Raw genomic sequence first — 27,762 nt, 5'->3', positions numbered from 1 at the left:
TTTTACATACACAATTTGGTTATTGAGGGGTTTCTGATCAGTTGTCATTGACTATTGTAAATGCTATCATTACTTTTTCTTTTCTGCTTATGTAGTTTATTTAATTTTTCTTATATGTTCAGTGCTTCTTTTTTTAATTATTATTTTTCCCCTGGATGTCATGTCATTTTAAGCCTGATCTGTGTGTGTGCGTGTGTGTGTGTGTGTGTGTGTGTGTGTGTGTGTGTCTGTCAGAAAGAGAAAATAAATAGCATATAAGCATAGAAATCACTCCATATATTTCTTCTTTCTAGGTAGGACAAATTCTTTTTATTTTACTTTATACATCTTTACCTGATTCATCTGGATTTTTCCACATGTTGGAGGTGCTTTCTACTATTTGGGATTTTTAAGATGCCTCTTAAGTCATTTCCAACTAGTATCCTGGATTTTTCTGATGTAGGACCATGTTTTTCTAAAGGCACCAGGGTGCCCAAGGGCAGTGCTACAAATGTACAGAGTGTACAGAATATTGTCTATTTTCAAGGGAAACACAGTGACACTGGTGATATGCTACACAAATTATTATAACAAGTCATTTGGACCTAACTAATAATAAAAACTCTTTAGACAAGCCAGGTATGGTTGCACACACCTGTAATCCCAGCACTTGGGAGGTTAAAGAAGGAAGATCACAAGTTCAAAGTCTGCCTCAGCAACTTAGCAATACCCTCAGTGAGACCCTGTCTCCAAGTAAAAAAGTAATATAAAAAGGGCTGTGGATATAGCTCAGTGGTTAAGTGCCCCTGGTTTCAATTCCTGGTACAAAAACAAAACAAAACAAACCTATTTAGACAATTTTTTCTACCTAGGAGAACCCCTGATTTAGTGAAAAATGAGTGTCATTAAAATTGCAAAAAAAAAAAAAAAAATTCTTTTCAGTAGATACTAAATTTTATTTTGTAAATGGAAAAATACTGGATATAGCTCACTATTAAAGGGCCCTAGTGATATTCATAATTTAAAAATGGAGACTCTTGCATGGTCAGATAAGGAATTAGAGTCCCAAATAATATAAGCTTAATGTGCACTTAAAAATATAGTAAGTGTATTTTAAAATAATAATTTTTAAGTTGTTTTAAGTTTATTAGTAAATATAACAAAAAAACCTAATTATTAGACAAAATATAATGTGATCTTTAAGCAAGTACTAATACCTATCAAAAGGAAACAGCTCTCAACATGCCAGATAAGACAGAGGCAAATGCTTTGTTTTCACAAATGTTCTTTTAATTTATATTTTAATTCTAAGATGTCCTAACATTTAAAATCACTAAAAAGTCAATTCTTGTTATTGGTGAATAACAGAATGTGCTTCAAACAAGTAAGTGTTTTGAGACTTGATTTTTATAGACATAACAACAAAAATAATGACTAACACTTGTATGGCAGCTTGGACACTTAGGCTGTAACTTTCACAGAAAGTCAAAGCAAAGGAGCCCCAGACTAGAGCAGACAGAGGAAAAAATCCAACTTTATTTTTTCAAGATTCAAAATAGTCTTAATTAAAATTAAGTGTAAAAGACATAAAAAGACTAAATCTTATAACTGAATCTGCTTATCTTTGTGTAGACATTATCTGAAAATTTCTTTCAGAGTTAAATAAAAGATTACAGATGGAAACTTTAAATAGTTAAAAACATTTTACTCATTGCCATTTATTTTTCTTTGAAGAAACAAAACTAGCATAATTAGTTCTTAAGAAATATTCCCTATGAAAAGTATTTTGGGTGTGAGATTGCACAATGTACTATTGTTTGGAAACGATAGAGGTTCTTTAACTTTTACTCCTGCATAAACCAGACATGAAACAGATCACGGTGATATTTTTAGTAATACAACCTCCCTGAAAAAAGTGTCTTGGGTTTAGAAAGAATAAAGGTTTGCATTCGACTTTGTTTGTTAGTCCCTAATTTTCTTCTTGCTCTTTGAAAAATAAGATACTTAGAAGATAAGATGGTGTCTGTCACTGCGCTGACCATGGCATTCCCCTATTCACTCTCTCCCACCATCCTCTTCTTTTAGGTCATTTTCAATGATAATAATAAGAAGTGTCCTTTAACATACAAGTTCAGTTGTATCAGACCTTCTAGTAGGCACGAATGTACATCACAGCTCTTGAAATCCTTGGGTTGGTAGCCACCAACTTCACCTGGCTTCTACAAAGGCTTGTTTAACATGATCCTTGAAAAAGAAGAGCAACTCCTTTATGCAAACTCATGCTTGTGACTGGTTCATATTTCTGGATGCTAATGTATTTGTTCATTCATTTGTCCATAATGATTATTTGTATTCATCTTTTTCCTTAAGTATATGGCTTCTCCTATATATCCTATTAAAAAAAATTCTTTTGAGTTTTCCTGTGTGGTTTCAGTACAACTTAAGCTTTCTAACCTCTTGTAAAAAGTCTTACATATAAAGTTTAGTTTGATGATCTTGACACTTAGGGTTTAAGTCTGCATATTATGGCTTGTATTTTCTCTAACTTTAAGATCTACAGCTGAACGCAAGAAATCTCTTTTAACCCAAAACATTTTCCCTAATGCTGATTTTTTCCCTCTTTCATCATTTCTATTGCTTTAGGGATTATGTTCTTTCATAACATGAGCAGCAGAGTTTGGATATTCACTCACTGAAAAACTTGGGTAATGCCAAAACCATAGTCTGAGTACATTTCTATTGTCTTAATGATCAGTGCGACACAGGTCATGTTTCACTTCACAAAAATTCTGTCCAAAATAGCATTTTTTTTAACTCTCATAACATTATCCATCCTTACAAGGTAGAATATATAAAATACTTTTGGAAAAAATAAGGTCTTCCATAATGGTAAGTATTATCATCCCAATTTTTAGGGAACCTTATAATATCACTATACTCATTTTTTCACTTGAAGAAAAATGAATATTTTAGTTTAAAATCTATTTGGTGACAAATACATCTTGGTATATGAAAGGAGTTCAGGACTGGTATTCTCAACATTATTCCTCCAAAATTTTAAATAAATACCAGGAAAAATGAAGTCCTTCTAAAGATCATGAAGATTACTTTTTAGTACTATGGATAAATATATTAGGAAAAGTGCCTTTGAAAAGTTCATATTTCTAGTTAGTCTTCTGCCTCTTGAGGTGTCAAAAGAACTGATATCAACTAAGGCTCTGAAATAAGTCTATAAAACCAAATGGAAAATAAAAAATACCTGTTTTCTAAATTTATTGTTCTATAGAGTATAGAGGAAAAAAAGACATAGAAGGGGAAAAGAGGTGGAGAAAACAATGGTGAACTATTGAAATGTGGAGGAAGAGAAGAAACAACCTTTATGGAATTTTGTCTTTGAAAGAAACATTAGAAATCATCTGATTTGATTGTCTCATTTTACAAAGGGCATGAAAATTTGCCTTAGGTCATTTATGTAAATTGCTTAGAACTCATAAAGAAGTAACTAAACATGGCAGAAGTTGGGATGAAGAAAAACAGAAAATAAGAAAAAGTGAAAGGGAATGGCATCATAGTCATTTGGCTATGAAAAGAGTTCTTAAAACCAACAAGGACCAGGTAAAAAGAAACTAGACAATTTAACAAAATTGGAGGGCTGTAAAATTAAAAATATCAGACCTGAAATAGTTTATTGGATAAGATATCTTCTATCATTTAATATCATTATAATGGTTCTTGCCTTATCCCACTCCTATTTTAGTGTAATCTCATTGAGGTCAAAATTATCTTACTCTTTTTCCACCTTTATGGTAATGAAAGTCATGCCTTAGATATAGTAGGAACTCTAATAGATTTAGACACTTTCCATGAAAGTGATTACTGTTACTATCTAATGAGTGGTAGGAATCCCTATCTTACCATCACTAAATGCAATTCCTCTAGAAAAATACAGTATTTTTAGAGCTGTGGTTTCCTTTTGATTACCCTGTGTTTCCTCAGGACATCTACTTTTGCTTAGGACAGAAGGGAAGACACTGAAAGGCAGAGAAGGGAAGCCTTTGAAAGATAAAAACTAGCAAGAGGCTCTTCAAAAGAAGGAAGCCATATGGGTGGAGTTGATTGGTACCCTGGGCGCCGGCTGTTAGATCCAAGGCAGATGGGCTTTGCTCTGCCCTGCAAAAGCTGAGTCTGGCCAATAATCACACGGCACAACAGCCAGATTCCAACAGTGAAAGCAGAGCAGAGACATTTTTTTTTTTTTTTTTTTCCTGGAACTTGTCATTCTTTGGATGCTATCTGCACTGAAGATTTAGATTAAAGCGATATTGCTGGCCATATGCTCTGTATACTGTGGTTATATGATATTGTCTTTGTTGCTAGCTACTTTGGATGCTGTGGTTAAGCAAATTATTGCCTTAACCACCAGTCACATTTTCAGTATGAGCTCTTTCTTTTTAACTTTTTTCTCCCTCTTCATCCTCAAAAATGTATTTCTTGGGTAGATGTAATGTCCTTTGGTACTAGGTTCAATGATCTAGAGGTTGGTTAGCCCATCAGTCCCAAGGATACATTAATCCTCTCTTTCTTTTCCTTATTGACTCACTCATATGTGGTTATAGACTGCCCATTTATCAAACATATGGTCTAATCTGGTGTTGGGTCTCATAAGTAGCTCTGAAAAGACCTAGAAGGTCTTTCTCCTGCCCTTAACCATTTCAACTCCCATCCTTCTTGGGTAAACATATATCACCCTTTAAAGTTAAATTTTCAAGTGCTAATTTATCTGCATTTAGTTCCATTTTTCTACTTTTAAAATGACGAGCTACCCTGAAAAAAGCAGTATATTGCTGAATATTGTGTGACGAATGAGCCTATAAAATTATTTAATTCTCTGAAAAAAGAGGGTGGGAGCACATGAGAACCTTGAATAGTTTATAAGAGGAGTCAAGAAGGAACTGGGAAGAAGGCAAGAAGTGAAGAGGAGCTATGTTCTCTGTGTCTTCATTTAGGATCAGCTCTGAGACTATGAAGTTCTCTCACCTGAACCACTCTTCACCATTTCCTAGAGTAAGAGCATTAAATGAATGATGCCATCCAGGGCTCAGTTATTATTTGGTGGGCTTCTTACTCTTTTTCCTGTGTTATATGCTGCTTCAAAATGCCATTAAAAGCCATTTCTTGATGTGTAGCTTGAGCAGTGAGTTAAGGTGGGTCCTCCCATTGTACAAGAGAACTGTTGGTGGGCAAATAGATCTTAACTTTTAATAGATTGAAAAATTAAATATAGTGTCTAACAAGTTTAAACTTACATACAAAAAGTGACAGTTACATTTCTTTTCTTTTTTTCAGTGGTGGGTATCGAATCCAGTGTTTTACACAGCTAGGCAAGCACTCTGCCACTGAGCTACATCCTGGCCCTAGAGTTGTATTTCTCTGTTAAGAATCACCATACCCTCATATTTGGTTCTTTAAATCAAAATTTCAAAAGATAAACAGACTAAAAGACTTTAAATAGGATATACCCTTTTAGAGTATTAAAATAAATATGAATTGCAAAAAAAGTTAAATTTGTACTTAACTTTTATAATATGAAATCATTAATTTTTGAGCATTGAAGAAGGATTGCATTTATAAAAAAGATGGGCAGTTTACATGCCAGTAACATTAGGTGTTTAAAAATATAATTAGTGCAGTTTTAAGTCTGACCAATTAAATTCTGTAGGGGAGAGGCACTTGAATTGTTTTGGTTAGATGTACATGAACTGGTTATGTGGACATTATACACACACACACACACACACACACACACACACACCTTTTTTTTTTTTGTTATAAGCTATAAGTCTTTAGATTTGAAAGCATAGTGGTTTTGTGTAACTGGATGTAATTATTCCCAACAGGGTTTAAAATCAACTTAGCAATGTTTTATAGACTACTTTAAAGGAAACTATATTCAAGAGGTTTGATCATATAAAAAAGATTCTAAACTGCATTTCTTTTGTTGACTTAGATTATTTCCAGTTGATCTTTATTTTCTACTTTTTGGAGTTAAAACTTGCCTTTACTTTAGTTTGAAAGTATGTGTTTTAAAAATCCATCCTTTTAGGTATAATGGTTTATAGTGTTATCATGTTGCTACTGATTTAGAATCAAAGCAGAAAAAAAAAAGTCTGTAAACCTGCCGAGTGCAGGGTTAAAAGTTGGAAGATTTGTATACTGTTAGAGGAAACTAGTATAGTGTCATAGGAAGGTTTGGAATAGGCTACTGGAATAAGCAGTTCTTGAGTGTGAAATACCACACTGCCTAATATAACATTTTAGAAGAAAATTAATAAAAGATGAATGCAAGAAAAAATGCATCCTCATAAAAAAGCAACTTCAGCTGTCTCATCAAGGACTTTAATGTTTATTTCATAAAAAAATAGCAATCTGAAATTATGAAGCTGAATTGAACCCAGAAACACCTATAATTCCTAGTTTTCAAGAAGTCTGGAAGGGCTAGTCAAAATTAAGTCAATTTGTATTTCCGAGTTCAATATCTCATAAGAAGCAGACTCCCTTACATTTAGTAAACTATAACCTACTGAATGAATGAATGAATGGGTGAGTGAATGAGTGAAGGAATTGCCAACCACATTTAGCTGGCAGTTTTAGTTCCAGTAAATATGTAATTTTTAAACTAATCATTGGGTCTCACCAAATAGCAAAATAACCCAAAAGGATAAAGTTCTAGAATAAAGATATGGGACTATAGGTACTTTTTATTTTGTTTCTTATAGTTTCATGTATTTTCCAATTTTCTTTTCTTTTCTTTGGTACTGGGGATTGAACTTGGGGCACTTAACCACTGAACCACATCCCCTGCCCTTTTTTGTATTTTATTTAAAGACAGTCTCACTGAGTTGCTTAGGGCCTCCCTAAGTTGCTGAAGTTGGCCTTGAACTTGTGATTCTCCTGTCAGCCTCCCAAGCTGCTGGGATTATAGGCATGCGTCACCACACCCAGCTACTTTACAAATTTTTAACAAATGTTATGTAGGAAAATTTCTTCAAGATACGTAAGTGCCTAGAATTCACCTTAAAATGAAATCTTAATCTTAATATAAATCTAACATAAATCTCTGCTAATTATCTCTGCTAACATTTCATCTGTGATTCAAATTGAAGCAGCACTACTTTCACATCAAAAGCTACTTGTGAACAAATGTTATTGTAGAAAAAACATTTCTAGTGTTATTTTTTTAAAAAGTAAAATTTTATCTTAACCTGTAGAAACTGACATAACATTTCTGCCACTGAAACAAAGCAATATCGGTTCCATTCTGTATAGTTGAAAATGTTTATCTTTTTCTGAGTAAAAACCAGGAAGCTGTACTGGTGCCAACATTCTTATTTCAAGTATAGTCACATTTGAATGAAAAATAAATAAATAACCATGCTAACCTATAAAAGCAGTGCTCTGCTGTTCCTGATAGAAGGAAAACATTGAACCAGAATGGATGGATAATCAGCCATTGCTGCAGTTGGTAGCTGAATCCTGTGACTCATAGCAGAGATATCTGTATAGGTGGACCACTTGGTCTTAGTTATCTGCCCACTGGAATGACACAATGGGGAGGTAATCTGATGAATATCATGGAACATCTGTGAACAGATGACAGCTATGTATGATGTGAATCATTCTTCCCTCAAAAATCTAAAGTTTAATAGTTAAAAATTCCAAACTCTTGTCATTGCATAAACAGAGTCATTTGGCCTATTCTTGGGGTTAGGAGGGAATGAATATAATACATACTTTTAGATATTTTGCCAGCAAATTGTTTGACTAATTGTTAGATCTCTAAATCTAAGAAAACCTAAAAACTTGTTGCCTAAGGTGACTCTGCAAGCAATAAAAAGATAACCTTCTTTGACTACTCACCGATGTCATGGAGGGTACAAGATCTAGATCCTATGAGCTTGGGAAACTTAATAGTTCCTGTGTCAATCTTTAAATCCAAAGGACTGAGTTAAAGATGTGCATATGTGACAACTGAAGTACTCTGGTCCACAGGATGTCATGACTCTTAAGAGGGATCTTGGGGAAAGCATTTGGTGCCCAGCTTTTTAGGTCAAACTTTCCTTCACTGAATGACCCTATTTCACATGAATTTCCCTAATTTGTGATCATACCTTTTTTTTTTTTTTTTTTTTTTTAAGGCACTATTATTTTAAAACAACTGAAAACAAAAACAAATGAAGTATGGGTAAGGTGTGAAACTGTGGAATGATAGTTACTATTCAAGCTGCTCTTAGGTACTTTCTGAGTACTTTAGCTTACTTGTTTGGAAGGAGGGGTTTGGTGATTGGAGGGACAGCTTAGCTTGTGTTTTCATTTCCACTTGTGGGAGTAACCTGTTGCCTCTCTATCATCAGCAACATGAAGCATGGCCTTCTAGTTTAACTTGTTTCTCTTTGATACCTTGACATAACTATCTTGGCTTCTTTTGATTGCTTGACCCTAAAGAAAGTATACCTAAAACTTATTCGCCTGGGGTGTTTACAAATAAGATTATGTATTGTGTGTGTCTTTGTATTTTGAGAAATGTGAGCAAGTTGTGGTGAATATCTTTGCCAATAAATAATAAACATATATTTAGAATTTTACAAACTTATCATGAGGATATTTTTAGTTGTGGTAAATAGATCACACAGACTAATTTTTTATGAATAAGTATTTTGAAAATTAATATTTGAATGAATTATGTATATATTTCTTTGACAATGGTATAATCAACAGGTATCCAACTCTGTTAGAGCAAACAGACTAGTTGGTTATAGTCCAAAAGAAGTCCACTGCAATCTTTGAATTCTAAACTTCCTGGGGTTTTAGAGTGATACATATGTAAATGGAAAAAAATGAAATGTGTGGATGTGATGTGTGCCTAACAAAGACTAAACTGGTGGGATTTGTCCTACAAAATATCAAAAAGTAAATTGATCCCTACCGTTTATTTTTAAATAAATATACAGCTATTGATTTGCATTGAAATATATGTTAATACATTTTATCTAATGGTAATTTGGGAAATTTAAGGGTTTTGTTTGTTTTGTTTTTTTAAGGAAAGCACGAAGAAGAATATACAGATGGAAATACTAATTGTTTATAAAGTTACCAATAGTTTCTTTTCTGGATTTGAAAACAGTTGTTTCTAAATATGAGAACAATGATTTTGCCTAAAATTTCAGTATAATGACCAGGACTTCTCTCCTTTTTAGAGAAGCAGTCAAGTGTTTCTGGAACAGATAAGACAGCAGCGATCCAGTGAGGTTGATCCCCAACAGAGGAAAGCTATGCATACCCACCTTTTTGGAAGGTGAACTGCTCTTCAATTAATGATGTCCTCCTTTCCTCAAGGTGTCCAAAGACAGGAGGTGGTCTGTAAAAGGTTGGATGACAACTCCATTGTCCAGAACAATTACTGTGACCCTGACAGTAAGCCACCTGAAAATCAAAGAGCCTGCAACTCTGAGCCCTGCCCACCTGAGTAAGTAAGAGAAAGAAGCAAGAACTAGTCTTCCAGGTACAGAGAGGAAAACATCATGTATTCATATTTGGAAACATATAATACAAATAAATGAGGCTGAGTAAAAGGGAGGAAACAACATAGATGGTGAAATTTTGATGTCCTTTTCCCTGAGTAAGGATTCCTATTTATTCATATACTTTGATTACTAATTCCTTAAAAGCAGAAACTTCAATGAATTGGATCCTGACACAGTGCTGGAACTGGTTATATTTTATCAATTCTAAGGTATATCTTTTCACATTTTAAAACCATGAAATCAGGATTCATTTTGCAACTGATGGGTCTTACAGCAGTAATTGGCATTTTCCCCCACACACCTTTTTTTGTTTTTTGTATTTTTTGGTACTGGGAATTGAACTCAGGGGCACTCAACCACTGAGCCACATCCCCAACCCAATTTTGTATTTTATTTAGAGACAGGGTCTCACTGAGTTGCTTAGTGCCTAGCAGTTGCTGAGGCTGACTTTGAACTCGAGATATTCCTGCTTCAGCCTCCTGAACTGCTGCTGAGATTGCAGGTGTGTGCCACTGCGTCTGGCTTTCCCTTTTGTAAAGATACGTGAAATATTGGCGTCTTATATTTAACAACAGTAACAACAACAAATTGATTTGTTTGCACTCCTCTTTTCTAGATATTTATCCTAGGTCCTTAAGACTTTTTAAATGGCTTAGAAATACTCTGGAATGGAACATTAGTGCTTTAATTTATTGACCCAGTTTTTAAGTTCTAAGCTATCCTGTCTTCTGAGTGCTGGATCCAGGCCCAAAGTTTTCCTTCAGTTTCTTTTTGTTGATCAATGTAGCAGTTGCAGTTCACTGTAAAGAGAAGCACAAGGAGAGAGCCATTCGTTTTAACAATGGCTCTAAAATAAGATTTGCTGTCAGCGAGTCATACTTTATAATCTGTAAAAACAGAAAGGTTTCTTGATTAAGCAAAAGGCAATAATTATGTGGGAAAAGACCAGGATACTGATTTGATCATGACAGTACTGATTTTTTAGGGATTTTGCCAGACTGCCAACTGCAAGAAAAAACACATGAATGACATGAATGTCATTTCACTCTTGTTTGAGGAATCAGACTAACCATTAACCCTTTGGTCAGCTAAGTGTCCTAAAAAGAAATTGATAAGGAAAAAAAGTAAGCAAATTAATGTATATGTCCCAAACTCTACAACTGTAGAGGAAAGCTTCATAACGAAATAATCTCCTTTTCTCAAAATGATCACAGTGGAGTCACAAAAACCTAGGGCTTACAATGGATAAAAATCCAGGTATCTAAAATGATTAAAGAAAGACCCATTTCTTCCTATTTATTCCAAAACAGTGATGCCTATAAACTTACTTTATCCAAAGCCAGTTTCTGCCTGAATATTTGAATCTTAAGGGGAGATTTTTCACTTCTAGTCTCTTGAAAAGTTTTAGGGTAATAACTACCAAGTAAATAGCACCAAGTATCTAGAATGATAGAAATTTTTATTCTAAGATTTTATACTTTTGTGTCTATTCTTTTTAAAAAGTGATTGCCATATAACTAATTCCTTAAAACTAAGACATGGAGGGCTGGGGATATAGTTCAGTTGGTAGCGTGCTTGCCTCGTAAATACAAGGCCCTGGGTTCAATCCCCAGCACCACAAAAATAAATAAATAGACAACTAGATACACAAGTAATGAATGTTTAAAAAAAAAAAGCAATACACTAAGGCATGGAAAAATATGGAAATGTGACCTATTATGTATTATGAAGACAAGTTATTTATTTTTAAAATTTTTTCTCTTTTTTGCCAATCTTTTATAAATTTATCTCAAGATAAATAGAAAAAATTATATACAACAAAGTGATGTTCAAAATCCATGGGCTAATTTTGTCTCCTTCCATGATTCCAATAACTTTAGCATGTTTTCATGTAATTGTGAGTCTCAATCCAAGTTAATTCCCTGACCCTCAGGATTTTAAGTATCATGTTTGGAATTTAATCAGTCATTTAAAGCATTTGAATGTTACTGGTTACACCTGCTTTATCTTGGCGTAGACTTTTTTTTATTTGTTTAAAATTACATGCTTAAATGTTCACTGTCCTTAGAGAGTTCAATCAGTGGTCATTCCATCTCACATATTATGGGTTTGAATATTACATTTGAGGATTTTGTTTAATGGTTTAAGGATATCTGACATAGTAACATGTGATTTAATTTAATTTCCTATCTCCTTTCCTTTTGTAGTTCTGAAATGAAGTTTGAAAGTTGGGGGATGGAATTCAAAAGAGAAAGATAAAAGGAATATGCAAAAAGAAAATTTTAGTTTCAGAGTTTTCTTTTTTGGAAAGGCCTCAACGAACTTATTTTAAATATTGTTTACTATTAGTCCATTTTTTTCTTAGTTTCTTTTAAATTTTTTCTTTATTTTTTTGAATTTGGATTATGAAAGAGGAAATCTTAGTTTTTCAGGATTATTGTCATATATAATAAGATTCCCAGTAGATGAAGATACTTATAGGGATAAAAATCATAGAAAGACTACTACAGTTCAGTAAGATTTTTAATTAGTGTGAAGAAAGGAGATAGGTTTTTTTTTCCCAGATGATTAAGTGATAGGCAGATAAATAAAAAGAAGAAAATAAAAACACCTATAACAGCACTGTTAATAATTTGATGTATTTCCAATATATTATATAACATAAAATGCATAATATATATGCTTTGTAGTCAATTCTCTACATATTTTGAAAATTAAATATCTTTGACAGTATATAGTAGATACATCATGACTATCTTCTAGCTTTTGATCTCCTGTGATACCACAGCACTAATCGTTTTTGCCACTACTTTCCTTAATTATGCCCTTATGCTAAATAAGCAGGAATAAAATTTCTGAATCAAAAGGAAGCAAATTTTAGTCTTTGAAGCATATTCTTAAATTGCTCTCCAGAAAACTGTAGGAATATATACTCCCACTAGCAAGACGTAAGAATGCCATTTCCCTGTACTGAAAACAGTTGAGTATTATAATTTATAAACAGTTTGAGTTACTTTATGGGGTGAAAAATGTTGATATCTAATTGCTATTTTATATTAAATTTCTTGGATTGCTGATGAGGCCACATATTTTTAAATAATAGTGGTCATTTATACAACTTCTCTTTTACTTTTCATGTCCAATTTTTCTGTGGAAGTATTTATCATTTTGTTATTTATTTGTATGAACTCTTGATCTATTAAGAATATTAACTCTTTTATTTGTGTACCAAGTGCTTTTTCCTAGTTTTTTCATGTAAGTTTCATATTCTTTATGATGTTCTGATTTATACTTACTTATAAAATTCAAAATATGATTTAGGAAAATTGTAATTTTTGTTTCTTTCATTGGTATAATGTTTAGTAATGTCTTATTCATTCTAAAATCATATTTTCAAACTTTCTTTTCTTATTTTAATGTAAAGCATAATCTATCTGATGTCTGTTTGCCTGATTCAAGGAAAGAATCTGAAAAAAAAAAAAAAAGGAAAGAATCTGTATTTTCAAATATTATTTCTTCTCATACCATTAATTTAAAACCCCATGTAGTATTTTTTTCTTAGAAAGTATCTTTTCAAATAATAAAATATTTGAAAATGTCTTACAAATGTCTTTATTTACTGTACTTACAAATATCTTTATATTGAAACCATTTGTAAGTACAGTATAGAAAAATAGAGGACTGTAAGATTTGTCATTGCGTTGTATAAGGAAAAATGATAGGAAATGTGGAAGAACAGACAAAAAAAGGCATTGGTGGGGAAACAGTAATAGTGCTTATTTGGAAATCTTTGAAAGGACAGCAGAGACCTTTCTGGGAAAACAGAATATTCATGGCAGCAACGTTTTTTATGAGAAAAGTATAGTAGTCGAGGTGGCGAATTGACTATGAGTAAAAATAGTGGAATTCTTGACGTAGGCTTAAATAATTGGAAAAAAGGAAAGGGAGGAGTTGATATTAAAGGATATGACTGATAGGAAACTAGTGTCTCTCCATAAGAAAAGGAAGCAGTGCCAAGTTGGAATCCAAAGAGAAAGGTCAAGTTCAGTTTTTTTTTTTTGCCATGTTTGTGTTTTAATAGCAAGAATATTTGACACATGACCTCATATGAAGAATCCTTGAGTACTAATATTACATTTTGTTCCTCTATGACACTGTGTTTTTTCTATTTGTGAAAAACAAATATAAAAATAAGAAACCATACATTATATTAATACTGTGACCAAGAGTTAAAAAAATTGATTAATCAACTGGAATGTGGAATACACTATACTTTACATTCATAAGGACCAACTAACTGGGCAAAAAACCTATAAAAATAGTGTAAGATAAAATATTATAAGTACAGTAACAGAGTTGTAAGCAAAAGTGCTAAAGGAAGCCTGGAGTGGTAAGAATTAATTTTTATCCAGAGGCTAGGTTTTATTTAATGGTATTTTTATGGTATAATACTTAATAATTATTGAGTCATTGAACCTCACCCATGGACAAGTATAATTTGTTATTTTAAGTTTAGAAAAAGATTCATCAGAGTCCACTATAAAACTCCAAAGTTAAAACCTGGGGAGAATCACAGAAATTATTTCAGCCAACTCCCATCATTTTATAGATGAGGATATTCTAATCTCTGGTGATGTTTTTCCCATTACACCAGACATCACTAACATTGTAAGTTACAAAGCAACTGTCTGATAGCCTTTTAATACATCTAATTTTGCTCACTTCATTGACATATTCTCAATTGCTATAACTTCAGAGATGTTTATTATTAAATTGATTTTTTTTTTTTTTTATTTAGGGAAACCTCAACCATAGAATGTTTACGGCATAGAGAGTTCTGCTTAACATTAGTTTTACTTTCCAATTAACTAAGAAACTATTTCTTTTTTTTTTTAACAATTTTTTGTTTTGAAAATCTTTCTGAACATTTATTAGGTTTATTTCTTAGGTTTATCTTTAAACCTAAGAAATTTTTTTAGTATCTTGGTAAGTAGACAACAGGTTATATAATTGAATATCTTGCCAATTGAAGATGTTATTGCCAAATTCTGGAAAAAATTTAAAAATTTTGCTATATCATGTTGATGAAAAGGGTTGATAATATAGCCCTTGACTCTGGGACAAGATCTGGGAAATCTCTTTCTTTCTCTGGGTCTTATTATTTTGGTTTTTGTTTGTTTGTTTTCTTTTCTTTTGCAGTGCTGGGGATCAAACCCTGGGCTTTGCTCATGCTAATCACTGAGCTCCAATTCTAGCATGCATTCACCCTCTCTTTCTCTCTCAATCCAGATATTTAATAGCAGTTTATTTTCATGTTTTCTGCCATCTTCCTTTGAATTACAAAGCAAAAATATTATTCTGGTTTTAAGGTGGGTCTTTCTTCAAAAGTATTCTGCTTAATCAAATTGGGACAAAATTTGGTATAGTGTCTCCCTTATTTGTTCCTCCAAATAATATTATTGTTAATAATAAGAGACTAAGATGCACATCATATTACACAGGCTACAATAAACCACTGATTTCAGACTCTCAAATGTGAATCCCACTGATTATTAGCCTCTAATGGATATGAGGGCATTATGAGGATGAACACAATTTGATCACTGGGCGTTGGAAAGAGGGCAGAAAGAACCAACCCTGGGATTGTTCTGGCTGTGACAGAATTTCTGTGTTCATGCTTTTACCACCAAATCTAAAGAAAGGGAAGGAAAATGACAGAAAACTAGGGAGAATATCAGCAGAGGGTTAAATAGGCAGAGAAGGGAGATGAAGGAAGCAGTACGTCTTAAACGATACAGGATAATGGAGACAAGCAGATACCGTGGTATAATTGCAAGACTATTTAAATAACTAGGGTGTGATTTAATCCTTCGGAGAAAAACATGGAAGGGATAATATGATAAGCAATAAAGATGCAACAGGGACTGAATGGTGATGCCTGAAATTAAAGTCAGAGAGGAAATTGTGAGGGTGATTAATACTTTTGCTTTCATATATTCCAAGTTGAAGGGTAGAATGATATATCTAGGCTAAGTTTCTGAGAAAAGATGGTTGGCAATAAAAGAAGGGACAAAGAGCAAAAAGGCAGAGGTGGGCCTGACCCTCTGCTCCAAAGAACACTAACACCTCCTGAATCACTGCTCTTACCCCAGGCACCTGTGTTTAATTTGAAGGTCTCCATCCCTTTTACATTATGAGAGCTAATGAGATCATGACTGGAGGTAGTATGAGTGAACTTTTTGTGACTGAGTTATACACATTTCTGTTTTATCCCCTAACCTTGGTGATGAAATCACTGTTGCAAATTGAATCAGAGTTTCACTATGACTGGCATGAAAGTTATTATTCTCCATACACATTTTCCTCCTTAACCAAAAATGGTACTAAGAACTTGGGATCATGTTCATCTGTGGAAAACATACAGGAAAGAATATAACAATCACTTTAAATCTCCCTTGGACAATGACTTAACAAACAACAATAAAAAAGCTAATTTCAGATTTTTAAAATTCAGGATTATCATTTTTAGATGAATTTTAGATTGCAAATTTTTAGATTTTGAGAGCTTTTTTAATTGAAAAACTGGTTAGCTATGGTATTTCTGAATACTGATTTTCCTCTATAAATAATAATCCAAATAATATTAAACAAATACCATTGTGATTTTGTTGGCTAAATACAGGATACACGTATTCTGACTTCACTGAAATGTACCTTCCATATACGAAACTGACATAATGGAATGGTACTTAGGGAAATAATAAGGAATTTTTTCTTAAGCTTTATATGTTCTATCTGGGTAGTCTCCCACTCAAGAGCATTAGCATGTTAATTGATGATAGGTGCATGACTTAAATAATCATATATTGAAGAAAACATCTTTATATTTACATTCTATATTCAACAATATTAAAATAAAATTCAGTTGAAAGGCAGGATGGGGGATCCTTGTTCCATCATTGCTCTTAAATTATATATATATATGAAAGTTCATTGGTGACTAAGGAAAAGGAATGGATATAACTACAAATGTGAGATGTGTTCATTTAAGACATTTGAATTTCTTCCCACATTAGCCACATAGAAGCTGATTTTAGGAGTAAAGGAGTTAGAACAAGGGATCTCTATGTTTTCATAGAGCTGACTTAAGGCTTTACCTTTGCCAAAGGTGTTTTAAGGGTATAAATATATAGATACCTGGGCCTCTCTGTCCCAATAAGTACTGTAAAGACCTACTGTCTTCCAGCCTCAATATAATGCTATTAAAATTAGTAACTGTTTCTGTTGGTTATATGCCAGACATATAAGCTGGCTAGTACTCATTCTTGAGACACTAGTATTAGCTGATCGCCTCCTGTTCATATTCAGTGTTTCAAACAGGAATCTTGAAATCAACCATAGTAAGATATTACACCCCCAAAATAGGCAGATGCCCCAATTCAGAACTCACTTCCCCATGGAAAGCCAGTTATCAAACATTTACCAGCACGGCACTGGAAACTTATTTCTAACTGACACTGAATAGTCTTCCTTAGTGACTCTTCCATTTGCCGCTTGTTATATTAACCAACATGGACTGTAAGCTTTTCTAGAACAAGGATATAGTCCATTCATGAAAGTGCCTTCACTGGGCTGGAAATCTCTGGATGCACTGAGGATATGCTTTTCTGTGTTTCTTCCACTTATTGCTGCAGGTGGTTCATTGGGGATTGGTTGGAGTGCAGCAAGACTTGTGATGGTGGGATGCGCACAAGGGCGGTGCTCTGCATCAGGAAGATCGGACCTTCTGAGGAGGAGACACTGGACTATAGTGGTTGTTTAACACACCGGCCTATCGAAAAAGAGCCCTGCAACAACCAGTCATGTCCACCTCAGTGGGTGGCTTTGGACTGGTCCGAAGTAAGGAAATCTGAGGCTGTATGTTTTCAGATGTCTTAACTATCAATACCAAAGCATTTAATATTAAGGACACCTGAGCATGTGAGCATCTTAGAACTTAACAAGTAAGAACTGCATGACAGTGAATTCGGCCATGTTTTATTTTATTGCTGCTTATCAGAAAGTAAGGGATTTTTGAGTCAAGGAAGTCAATAAGAAACTATGCATCAATTTGATTAAAAAGAAGTCTACAATGAATCTGAAATAATAATATAGTGGGTACTCATATGAGTTTTTTTTTTCCTTCTTACTATACAAATAGCATCACAAACTCAGAATTACGGATATGTGATTAAAAACTGAAGTTCAAAAGAACAGTCAAGAGCTTTTCTTAGTCCAGTCAGGCCTAGTGGCACATACCTATAATCCCAGTTGCTCTGGATACTGGAGCAGAAGGATCACAAGTTCAAGGCCAGCCTGGGCAACTTGGTGAGACCCTGTCTCAAAGTAAGAAATGAAAAGGGCTTGGGATAGAGCTTAGTGGTAGGATACCCCTGGGTTAAATGCCCAGTACCAAAATAAAATAAAATAAACAAGACTTTCCTTGTCCCAAATTATTGAAAACCTAGAGTGACCTTTTCTAGGATCTCAGTTGGAAGGCACAGATTTTTAAAAATCTGCTTTTCAAGTTATGTAACAACCTAATCATATACTTTTTAGATATGAATCTTTATTGATTTATTATAATTTGTGATATATCTATATGTTTTAATTGCCTCTATTTGCATCTGAGGAAGAGACCTGGAGCTGAGGGATATACCAAAAAGTCAAGTTCAGAATTAACCATCATCTTCACTTACATGATTATTATGTAAGATGGGACTCAGATGTTTTGGGGGACATGGATATATACAAAATAATATAAACTAGAGGACCTTAGAAAAGTGATATTGTGGAAAATGAGAGAAGAGGTAGTTAATTTTTGACCCCTCAGTATGCATAAGACATGTACATACACACACTATAGCATTTTCCACATTTCACAAAGAAAAACTGAATCTTCTATAGCAGTGGTTAGTGTTAAAAAGAATAAATAACTGACTAGAGATAATTCTTTCATGTTAGCAAAACAGGATGTATTACAGACTCTATTCTAATATATCCTGCTGGAAACACTGTGGTACTTACTTTGGGTATTTCCTGTAGACCTCATGAGTTTGTCAAAAACAAGTGAAAAAATTAAACATTGTTCTTTAGGAACCTCTGGATGTAACTATTCCCCCTGTAAACTTACTGGTTGGGTGACCTTATTTTACTGAAGGAAGGAACAGGCTAGAAGAACTGTGTTGAAGATGGTACATGGAAGTAATGATTCTGACTCATGATTATCCATGGACTCTGGCACGAATTGGGAGTGTTCTCCTAAGTTTCCTGGCCATACTCCAGCTTTAATAATTACATTCTACCTACATCTTATTTGTAGTTTCAATGAAATATACAGTCATTGGTATTATCCAGTCCATGGTGACAGAAAACGTACAGACTTCTTTTCCCTACTAGTCGGTGCATTAACTTCTAAATTCATTTGAAAGGTGAAATTCAATATTTAAAAAATAGACATTTTGCAGGATCAGATATTTATTAGTACCCAGGATCCTTATATAAATCCATAAATATTAATTAATAATGATGACAGTTTATTATGGGAAAATCAAAATGGAAGACGTTATATTACAATTTGCTGCAAGAGTCAGAATTTCAGGTCAAGTCGGTAAGTATAATTGTGTTTACTGGGATAGGCACCATGGAAAGTATGAAAGAATCTTGTTAAAATGGAAAATGTTCATGAAGCAATTAGACATTAATATGGCAGTGGTTAATTAACAGTGGATTGTGATGTATAAATGTATAACTCATATAGAAATTCAGGGCTAAGCAGATAAGAGTAGCTTGGATCACAGTGTTTTCAGTTGCTGGGAGTTGAACTGAATGTTGAGAGGTAATAGAATCTGAAAAGAATAGGGAAACTAGAGAAGGTATTCCTGATAAGAGAATCAACTGAACAAAAACAAAACAATTGTAAGATGAAAGCAGGGTGTGAAAAAAGTTTGTTTTCAAGATTAAGTAAAGATAAGATGAAATAAAGTAGTAATAGGTAATAGGCTTGAAAGCAAAACTATGCGAAATCATCCTTCATAAGCAGAAACTAGAAGAAAGTTTTGCCAACCACTAAAATACCAAAACTTCCTTATATACAGACATTGTACATTGTCTCCTGACCTATCATTGCATTTTTGTTTTAAAATAAAACCACCAAAATATAATCACCTTAAGAAATAGCTTATATATATTTACCAATATGCTTCCATTCCAAATACCATTTTAAGGTTTTCATCTGAATTCAATTTCACATAGACTGTGTTTACCCTACTTTTAAAATTCTTTATTCTTTTCTACCCAGTGTTTACAGTAACTTTCTCAAATGGTTCTTAGAGGCTTATAGGTATTCCTGGGAGTTGTTGAAGAAATACATATAAGCAGAGGGTATTTTCAATCATATTTCTGCTATCTTCAAGATAGCCGAGTCAAACACTTAAGAAAAAGAAGATGGGCTGGGGAGGTGGAGTTCACATGTTGGGACCACTATCTCAGATAAATTATTACTAGCTGCTATTGTTTCTCTACAGATGACCCAGAGAACTATTGTGGGGTAAGCATAGCTCAAGAAATGCTGCCAGTACTATCTACTTGAACATCATCTTTACCTCCTTCATCATCCTTTGTTCAGTAGGAAAGATGATTTTTGCCCCATGGTATCGCTCCTGTTTATTTTGCAAAGGGTGGGTTTCACTCTTGGGCTTCCACTTCCTTACTTTACCAGGAAGCCCATCTCTTCCCTAGATGGGTTATAAATAAATCAGAATAAAGAGCAGAAAGTGAAATAAATATCTGAGTAACTGTGGAGAACAAAGTGAGAACAGGAGCCTGTTCTTCCCAGAGAAGTGGAACAACTTCCACTAATGACAGCAGGAGTTCTGGGCAGAAGAGCAGGCAACGTTCAATCTTTCACTTAACATTTTACAAATATTTTACACAATTTCTTTTGACACACCCATGAAAACTTCCCTCTTCTTTCTGCTCTCTCCTCATTTTCAACTCTCAGCCTTTGAGCTCTGTTAATCATAAGGGTGAGGTTCACTTGGTGAAAATATGTTGTAGTAAGAGGAATTTACCTTTTGACCCTTTACTTTTCTTTGCTGGCTACTCTAATACAGTATAAAATTTCCATTGTTGTAAAGCCAGCAACCATTTTCCCCTTTGGTTAAGCCCACCCAGTGCTTATGGCAACAGAGAAAAAAAAAAAAAAAAAAAAAAAGGCCAAATTTGGGTGCAGGAAGATGGCTCATCAAGCAGCCTTTTGTGAAAATAATGAAGCCACAGCTTTCCTATTTTCTACAATATGTCCTCAATCTTGGGATCAGCCTTGCTATGTTGGACTTTTAAATGGTTTTCTTCTTTATTATCACTTGACAAGTAGCTCTTAAGCATTGCTGCTACTGTGATGGGCTCCAGCAGTCCTAATCCATTCTTCTGATGTGTCAGAGCGGTTTCTGACACTGAAGAGTACCTGTTGGAAAGGGTCTGTTGTACTTCTTTTGGACAAGTGGATAACTGACATCATATTTAACTGACTTTGTAGGACTTACATTGAGGAAGTATTATTTAAAGACAGGGCTAGTGGTGGGTCTACCTACAACCTACCTACACAGAACATGTTTGAGAAGGCAGTTGTGACATCACCATGCCTACTCTTATGTTCTCCTCTGGTCCTATATTTAAGTAAATTAAACCTCTCCTGCAAGAACTCAGTCTAACCCTGAAATGTTAATTCTTCTCTTTATTACACATGAGGACTAAATTGTTTCCGTTGTTGTGGTTTCAAGTACATGTTTTCTGCAAAATATGTTCTTGCATCTTCTTAATCAAAGAACATTAAGCAAAAGCATGAATGTGTCTCATAAGAACCACCTTCTATATCCTGCTGCAATGAAAGATAAAACAGATGATCTGGTCAGGTTTAAATTAATTGTGAGATTCTAATTTGTGATTAAAAGAAGAAAGAGTAGGTATTTACCTACAATAAGAAGAAACGAATAGTTTTATTAAAGAATGAATTGTCCACTAAAATAATATCTTCTCCACAAAATGGTTTATTATGAGATTTCTGTAACTATTCTTTAACTTAAAATGAATTTTTATTACTGAACTACATATTTAAATTTTAATGATTACTAATGGACTTATTGTGTACTCAAAAGAATGTGCAAAAACATACCTCTTGCATGGGTACAAACTGGTGATTACTTCTGTAGAATGCTCTGAAGCATTCACACTTAGGCAAATGCCTGTTAATCATATACATAGCTATGACTACATCTTGCTTTTCTAGAATTTTTTAAATTTTTAGGTGACTAGATAAAACTGAGATTGTCAGATGGAAACCACATTTCTTTGTCAGCAAGCTAAAGAAAGTCAATAGTGATATTGAAGCTTAAAAAAGCAGAGGGTAGAAGTAAAAATAAAAACAACTAAGGATGTTTCCTCTTGACCATCTCTTGCATTAGGTCAAAGGATTTACTGGATCAAGTTCTACTGAGAATGAACCTGTTCTAAGTAACATTCCTGTACTTTACTGTGTTTTAGAAACATTTGTTAAACATTTAGTTTATAATGACCCTTAAGAAGTGCAATATTTGCAGAGACCAGAGTTGAGAGTCTGACTGTAGACATGTAATATTTGTGACTAGATCAACAACTTCTTCACTAGTAGTTAGTTGTAACCTCTCCAGGAATTTTTGTATTTTTCAGTCCAAACTTTAAAGTCTTGAATTTGTAACCAACCCTTAATTGTCACTCATTTCAGAGGATATCTTGCTAAAATCCTCATATAGCCGACTGCTTTTGAAACACATTTTATGTTCATGTTTTCCATCTTCAAATATAATGCCTTTTCCCATTTCAACTAAGGATTTATCACACAATGTAACCATACGTTTTGTCATTTGAGCTGCAACAGCAAAACTTGCATAAATTTCTTTTTCTTTCTTCACAGTTTCACAGATTCTGAACAGAAAATGCATTCAGAAGATTCATTCTTACTGTAAATTGTAGCAACCTCAGTATATGATATTTTTTCTTTCCTTATGTTTAAAGTATTCATCTCTTAAAGGAAACACTTTACTGCTTCTCTTTGGCATATTCAAATTACCTGTATCACTACTCTTGCACTTTGTAACCATTCAGTAAAATAAGTTACTTGAACAGAAGCACTGTGTTAATAATTACAATCAACATGATAACCAAGGTGGCTACTAAGTGGGGATGGAGTGTAGCATATACAGTGTGGATATGCTGAACAAATGGATAATTCATGTTCCCAGCAGGACTGCACAAAATTTCATCACAATACTCAAAATTATGTGCAATTTAAAATTTATGAATTGTTTATTTCTCATTTAATATTTTCACACCATGAAACCACAGAAAGCAAAACTGCATATAAGGGGAAATTACTGCAGTTTTCAGCCATTTACTACTTTGAGAATGCAGTTGATTATTTCTCAACCTCAGCTGTTATCAGATTGAATAGCCTTGGCTTACTTAGTCAAGTTTTGAATACAATTTTGTATTCTTGGATATAATGACTTCCAAGTCGTTATATGATTAGCCTTGCACATAACTGCACATTGTCCTACAGATGGTTTGTGTCCTTGACATTTGTCTCTTGAGCTTTATTCTATTAGGAAACTGCCATCTGGATTTATCCATATTTCTCAGTGCTTCAGTTTCCTCACCTCTAAAATAGGCATGATAATAGTATTTACTTATTGGGGTTTCTGTGAGGATCAACTGGACCATTACCTGCAAAAGACTTCTCTTCCTATTATCAATCTTATTTGTTTTGTTTTATTTTTGGTTTCCTGGGGACTTCTCAAAGATGAATGATTTGCCTGTCTGCATTGTCTGCCTGCCTTAATTGTAAACAGGACTTGACATATGCTCATAGGAAAGACTTCTAGGCATTACTACATTCTTAAAACAAGGGCAGAAACTTCTTGTTATCAGAAAAAAAGCAATAGACATATGTCTCAGCCTTTAATATGCATACGTATAATTTTCAAATGTGGAGGGAGCAGAGAGAGTGACACAAGTGCAGTTTTCAATACATACTCCCAAGTTAGAAACTAATCACAGCCTCAGAATTGAAAAAAAGAAATGAGTCCTATACAGTCTATGTGTTTTCTGCCTATCTTCTTAAGGTCTGAAGGATCCTTCTAACCATTTATATTTCACCTCAATTTATTTTTCATATAAATGAACTAATATGTATTATGTGTTCTCATGAATTTATTTCTGCTAGTACTAGGAACAGCTTGTGAATACAATAATAACAGAGGAATGGATAATAAATAGGCCCAAAGGAAAGAGTCAAGAAGGCCTAGGGTTTAGTTCTAAATCTACCATTTGCAATTTGTTGATTCTTCATTAAATGATATAAGCTTTCCTTATCTGTGATAATTCTCAAAAACTTGTTTAGTGAAGTATTAGAAAGTATTTTGTGATCTGTGAAGCACTAATAGAATATAAGTTTGTAGAGTTATGATTGCCAATGATAATTTTAGACATTAAGAAACTGGTAGAAATCTTCTAAGGTCTTGACTTGGATGATGGAGGAAATATGGTGTAAAGAGGACTAGGTATAAATGTAGGTGTAAATGGGGTAAACTAAAGACTTGGATCAGGGTTTTATTCACTCCATGGAAATTATCGCATAGCTTTATTTCTTGAAATATAAGTTATAGATTTAATCATTAAAATTAAATTAGACAATATATGTGAAGTACCTAGCATAGGGCTTAACATCCAGGAAATACTTAGTAAGAGATAACATTAGAAATGTTTTGCCACTTTCTGTCAGTCGCTTACTCTTATGTTTGTTTCCTTATTTGACAAATGGAATGGTAATTGCCATCTCATAAGAGTTTTGTTAGTATAGCACTCAGCACAACACTTGGTATATATAGTGTGTATTAAAGGATAGGGGCTGTTAGTAGTAGTGGCAGCAGTCAAAGTAGCTATATCAGCAACAGTGTTAACTTTGTGCCTGGCTCTGGTCTAACACTAGTGAAGACTGCAAATACTTAGTGTGGCTGGGATATAAGAGATGAATCTGAAGAGGCAAAGAGAGCCTTATGATCGTGACAGAGTAAGGATAGAGTTTGAATATTACCTTGAAAATAATAGAAAAGGTATTGAAGATTTTTTTAAATCAAAAGTATTATCAAATCTGTACTTCTAGAAAGGTTCCTCTGATATTTAGTAAGTGGACTGGAGTGAGGCAAGAGCAAGAAACACGAGAACTATTCGAGAGTGGTTGCAAATGTTCATGTGGGAAATTAATGTTTGTCTGAAGTAAAATTAGGGTAGTGGAGATGGAGAGAAATCAGCAGAAGTGAGGGATCTAGGATGGATTAGTAAGACTTCGTGATTGATTATGAGTAGAGTGAGACTGCAGCAGAATATGAGGATGTTGATTTTGCTTTGAAAAGCAATTTCAGGGATCAGGAATTTCTCTCTTGACCTTAACCCCGTAACTATCACTTCTTCTGGAGCTATATGTTGGAAAGAAAGAGGATAATACCTCCTTCAAAAGGAATCCTAGCAGGGAATGGGGATGCAGTGGAAGAGCACTTACCTAGCATTCACAAGGCTCTGGGTTCATTCCCCAGTAATGAAAAACAAAAAACCCTTAATGAATTTTTTCTAAGTTAAAGGAAATGCATTCTCTTACTACCTTCATTGTGATAAAGAGATTGGAGAGGATTTTCACCTGAAAAACATTGGTATTTTTTCCCTTATCCCCCTTTCTATGATACATACCAGATTCAAAGATCACCACTAACAAACTGCTCTAAGATGTGTACGGTGTTCACTAAGACATTCCCTTCATTAGGTAAATCAAAACTATCATCTCTCCAGATAAAGTACAGTGTTTCTTTATTGGGTGCTTATTGAAAGCCCTTAGCTGGATCCTGGGATTGGGTGTGTGAGTGTGTATATGAAGATGAAACAGGTGGATTAATTTTCAGGAGCTTATAGTAAGATAGAGGTAAGAAGACATGTAAATAAATAATTATGAAACAGGCCAGTGGTAATGAGTTGCACAAGAATACTCTACATCCACTGTTATAGTACTTAACATTAGCCTGGTATTCATGTGTCCATCTCCCAAGTATGATTCTGTGCCCCTTAAGGGTAGAGACTATCATTCATTTTTATCTCCTCCCCGTCATTTGTAGTTCACTTAGATCAGGAAATGTGTTTTGAAGGAAACATACAGAACCAGTGCTTCCAACTACTGTGGTTAAGACTCTCACTTGACTGAGAGGAAGTACAGATTTCAAGGAAGCATCCAGACATGTGGCAGAGAAAGCTGGATGACTTCAGTCAGCCACCACATTAAATAGGTGATCTACAGAAGCACCTGGAGATGAGACAAATAATAGAATGTGTGCCATAGAGAAAAGCATTTTTTTCCTCAATATGGAAAACAGACAAACCCAATTCTGAAGAACTGTCTAAAATGTTATGTTTGTAACTGATGAACAAGGGAAATTCCAAAGATTTTCTGTGCAGTAAACCTTCACCTGTGACATATGTATTCTTAGCTACCACTTGATAACTGCAGTTGATCTATACCACCTCCAACTAGCTTCACAGAGATAAGTTCTTATGGCCTACTAATAAATATTATTAATATATTTTATAATTATATATTATACTTTTATAAATATACATTATCATTTTTATAATAAAAATTCTTTTAGAAGCTACACCCAGCAGGTAGGAAACCAAGGATTCCACTTTCCAAAAATTAACAGAATCTTACTTATCTCAGCTCAATGAGGCTGGGGATAGGGAGGAATAGAGAAAATAACCTATCACTAAGCAAAGAAGAAAATAAGTTAGCCAGAAAAAGCAAACATTGGATTTATCTCTTAAAGACCTAAGGGAAAAACTAAAAAGTAATTTTGCTTAAACAGCTTTTAAGGAATTTCCTATTTGAGAGATTTTGCCTAGAATTCAGTGGGTATGCATATTGTAAAATATACACATTTACTTCAAGAAAGATTTCTCAAATTCTTGTGTCTTTAAACTATTGTTATCCATTAGTATTTCTTTTATTTCTAGTGTACTCCAAAATGTGGTCCAGGATTCAAGCATCGGATTGTTCTGTGTAAGAGCAGTGACCTTTCTAAAACATTCCCAGCTGCACAATGTCCAGAGGAAAGTAAACCTCCTGTCCGCATCCGCTGCAGTTTGGGCCGCTGCCCTCCTCCGCGCTGGGTGACAGGAGACTGGGGCCAGGTGAGGCAGTTGGAGTGTGGGCTCCTGCTGAAGCAGCACCTTGAGACACAAACCCAACGTCCTTGATTTAGTCATTAAAAACATTTGAGAGATGAGTAACAACACAGTAATCTTAAGCATGAGCCAGGTGCCATCGTGCATCCCAATAATCCCAGTGACCCAAAGCATCAAGTTGCACATGATAAATACATCCAATTTTATCTATCAATTAAATTTTTTATTAAAAAAATACCAAATCAGTATATTTGGATATAAGGAAAATTAAGTATTGTTCTTCTAAATATCAAAGAGAAAATTTATTACTACATTAAAATATGATATCACAGTAAGTAAATTTCTAGCCAGTCAATTCCTTTATCCTGTGGTTTCATAATTGGTCTTATAACTAGTCATTTTCTAATATCCAAGACTCAGTATGATTTTTTTTTGTGCTCTGGGTCTGCCCTCACTTATTAAAACTGGCATTTCAGAACTGTGGATGTAGTTTAGTGGTAGAGCGCTTGCCTAGCATGTGTAAAACCCTGGGTTTGATCCCCAGTTTCACAGAAGTAGTTACTAAAATTCTTCCCCAAATTCCACATTACTGGAGCACAGCAGTACCTATATACTTCTTTTATTTCAATTGAGAAAGGGTAAAGCTTTTTAGTACCCATTAATGTAACTAACAATACTTATTCTGTGCTCAGCCCTAGGGAAGAAGTATGATTGGAAAATAAATAAAACTTTGCATCTCTGTAAAGATATTTCGTTTAATTTACAAAATGCTCAAATGGAATACACCTAATAAGGTTAAGCATTATATGCAATTAAGTGTTAAAATGTTTCACTGTAGATGTTTGAACGTTTCACAATACATAATTGATATTAAAGACTCTATGCAGACTCATAGTTTGTA

At 33.9% G+C, this 27,762-nt stretch overlaps 1 protein-coding gene across 1 annotated transcript in view; it reads left to right on the top strand.

Moving 5' to 3' along the window:
- Adamts6 (ADAM metallopeptidase with thrombospondin type 1 motif 6) overlaps positions 1-27,762 on the top strand; it is a 293,124-nt gene that overhangs the window by 249,712 nt on the left and 15,650 nt on the right. The window contains exons 20-22 of the mRNA XM_047555805.1: positions 9,373-9,502; positions 17,255-17,459; positions 26,691-26,867. Coding sequence (XP_047411761.1) covers positions 9,373-9,502; positions 17,255-17,459; positions 26,691-26,867 — 512 coding nt within the window. The remainder of the gene's footprint in view (positions 1-9,372; positions 9,503-17,254; positions 17,460-26,690; positions 26,868-27,762) is intronic.

The sequence above is a fragment of the Sciurus carolinensis genome, chromosome 6, assembly GCF_902686445.1.
Source record: "Sciurus carolinensis chromosome 6, mSciCar1.2, whole genome shotgun sequence".
NCBI lineage: Eukaryota > Metazoa > Chordata > Mammalia > Rodentia > Sciuridae > Sciurus > Sciurus carolinensis.
Note: the sequence above shows the minus strand (reverse complement) of the source record. Positions and strands in the feature narration are given on the sequence as shown.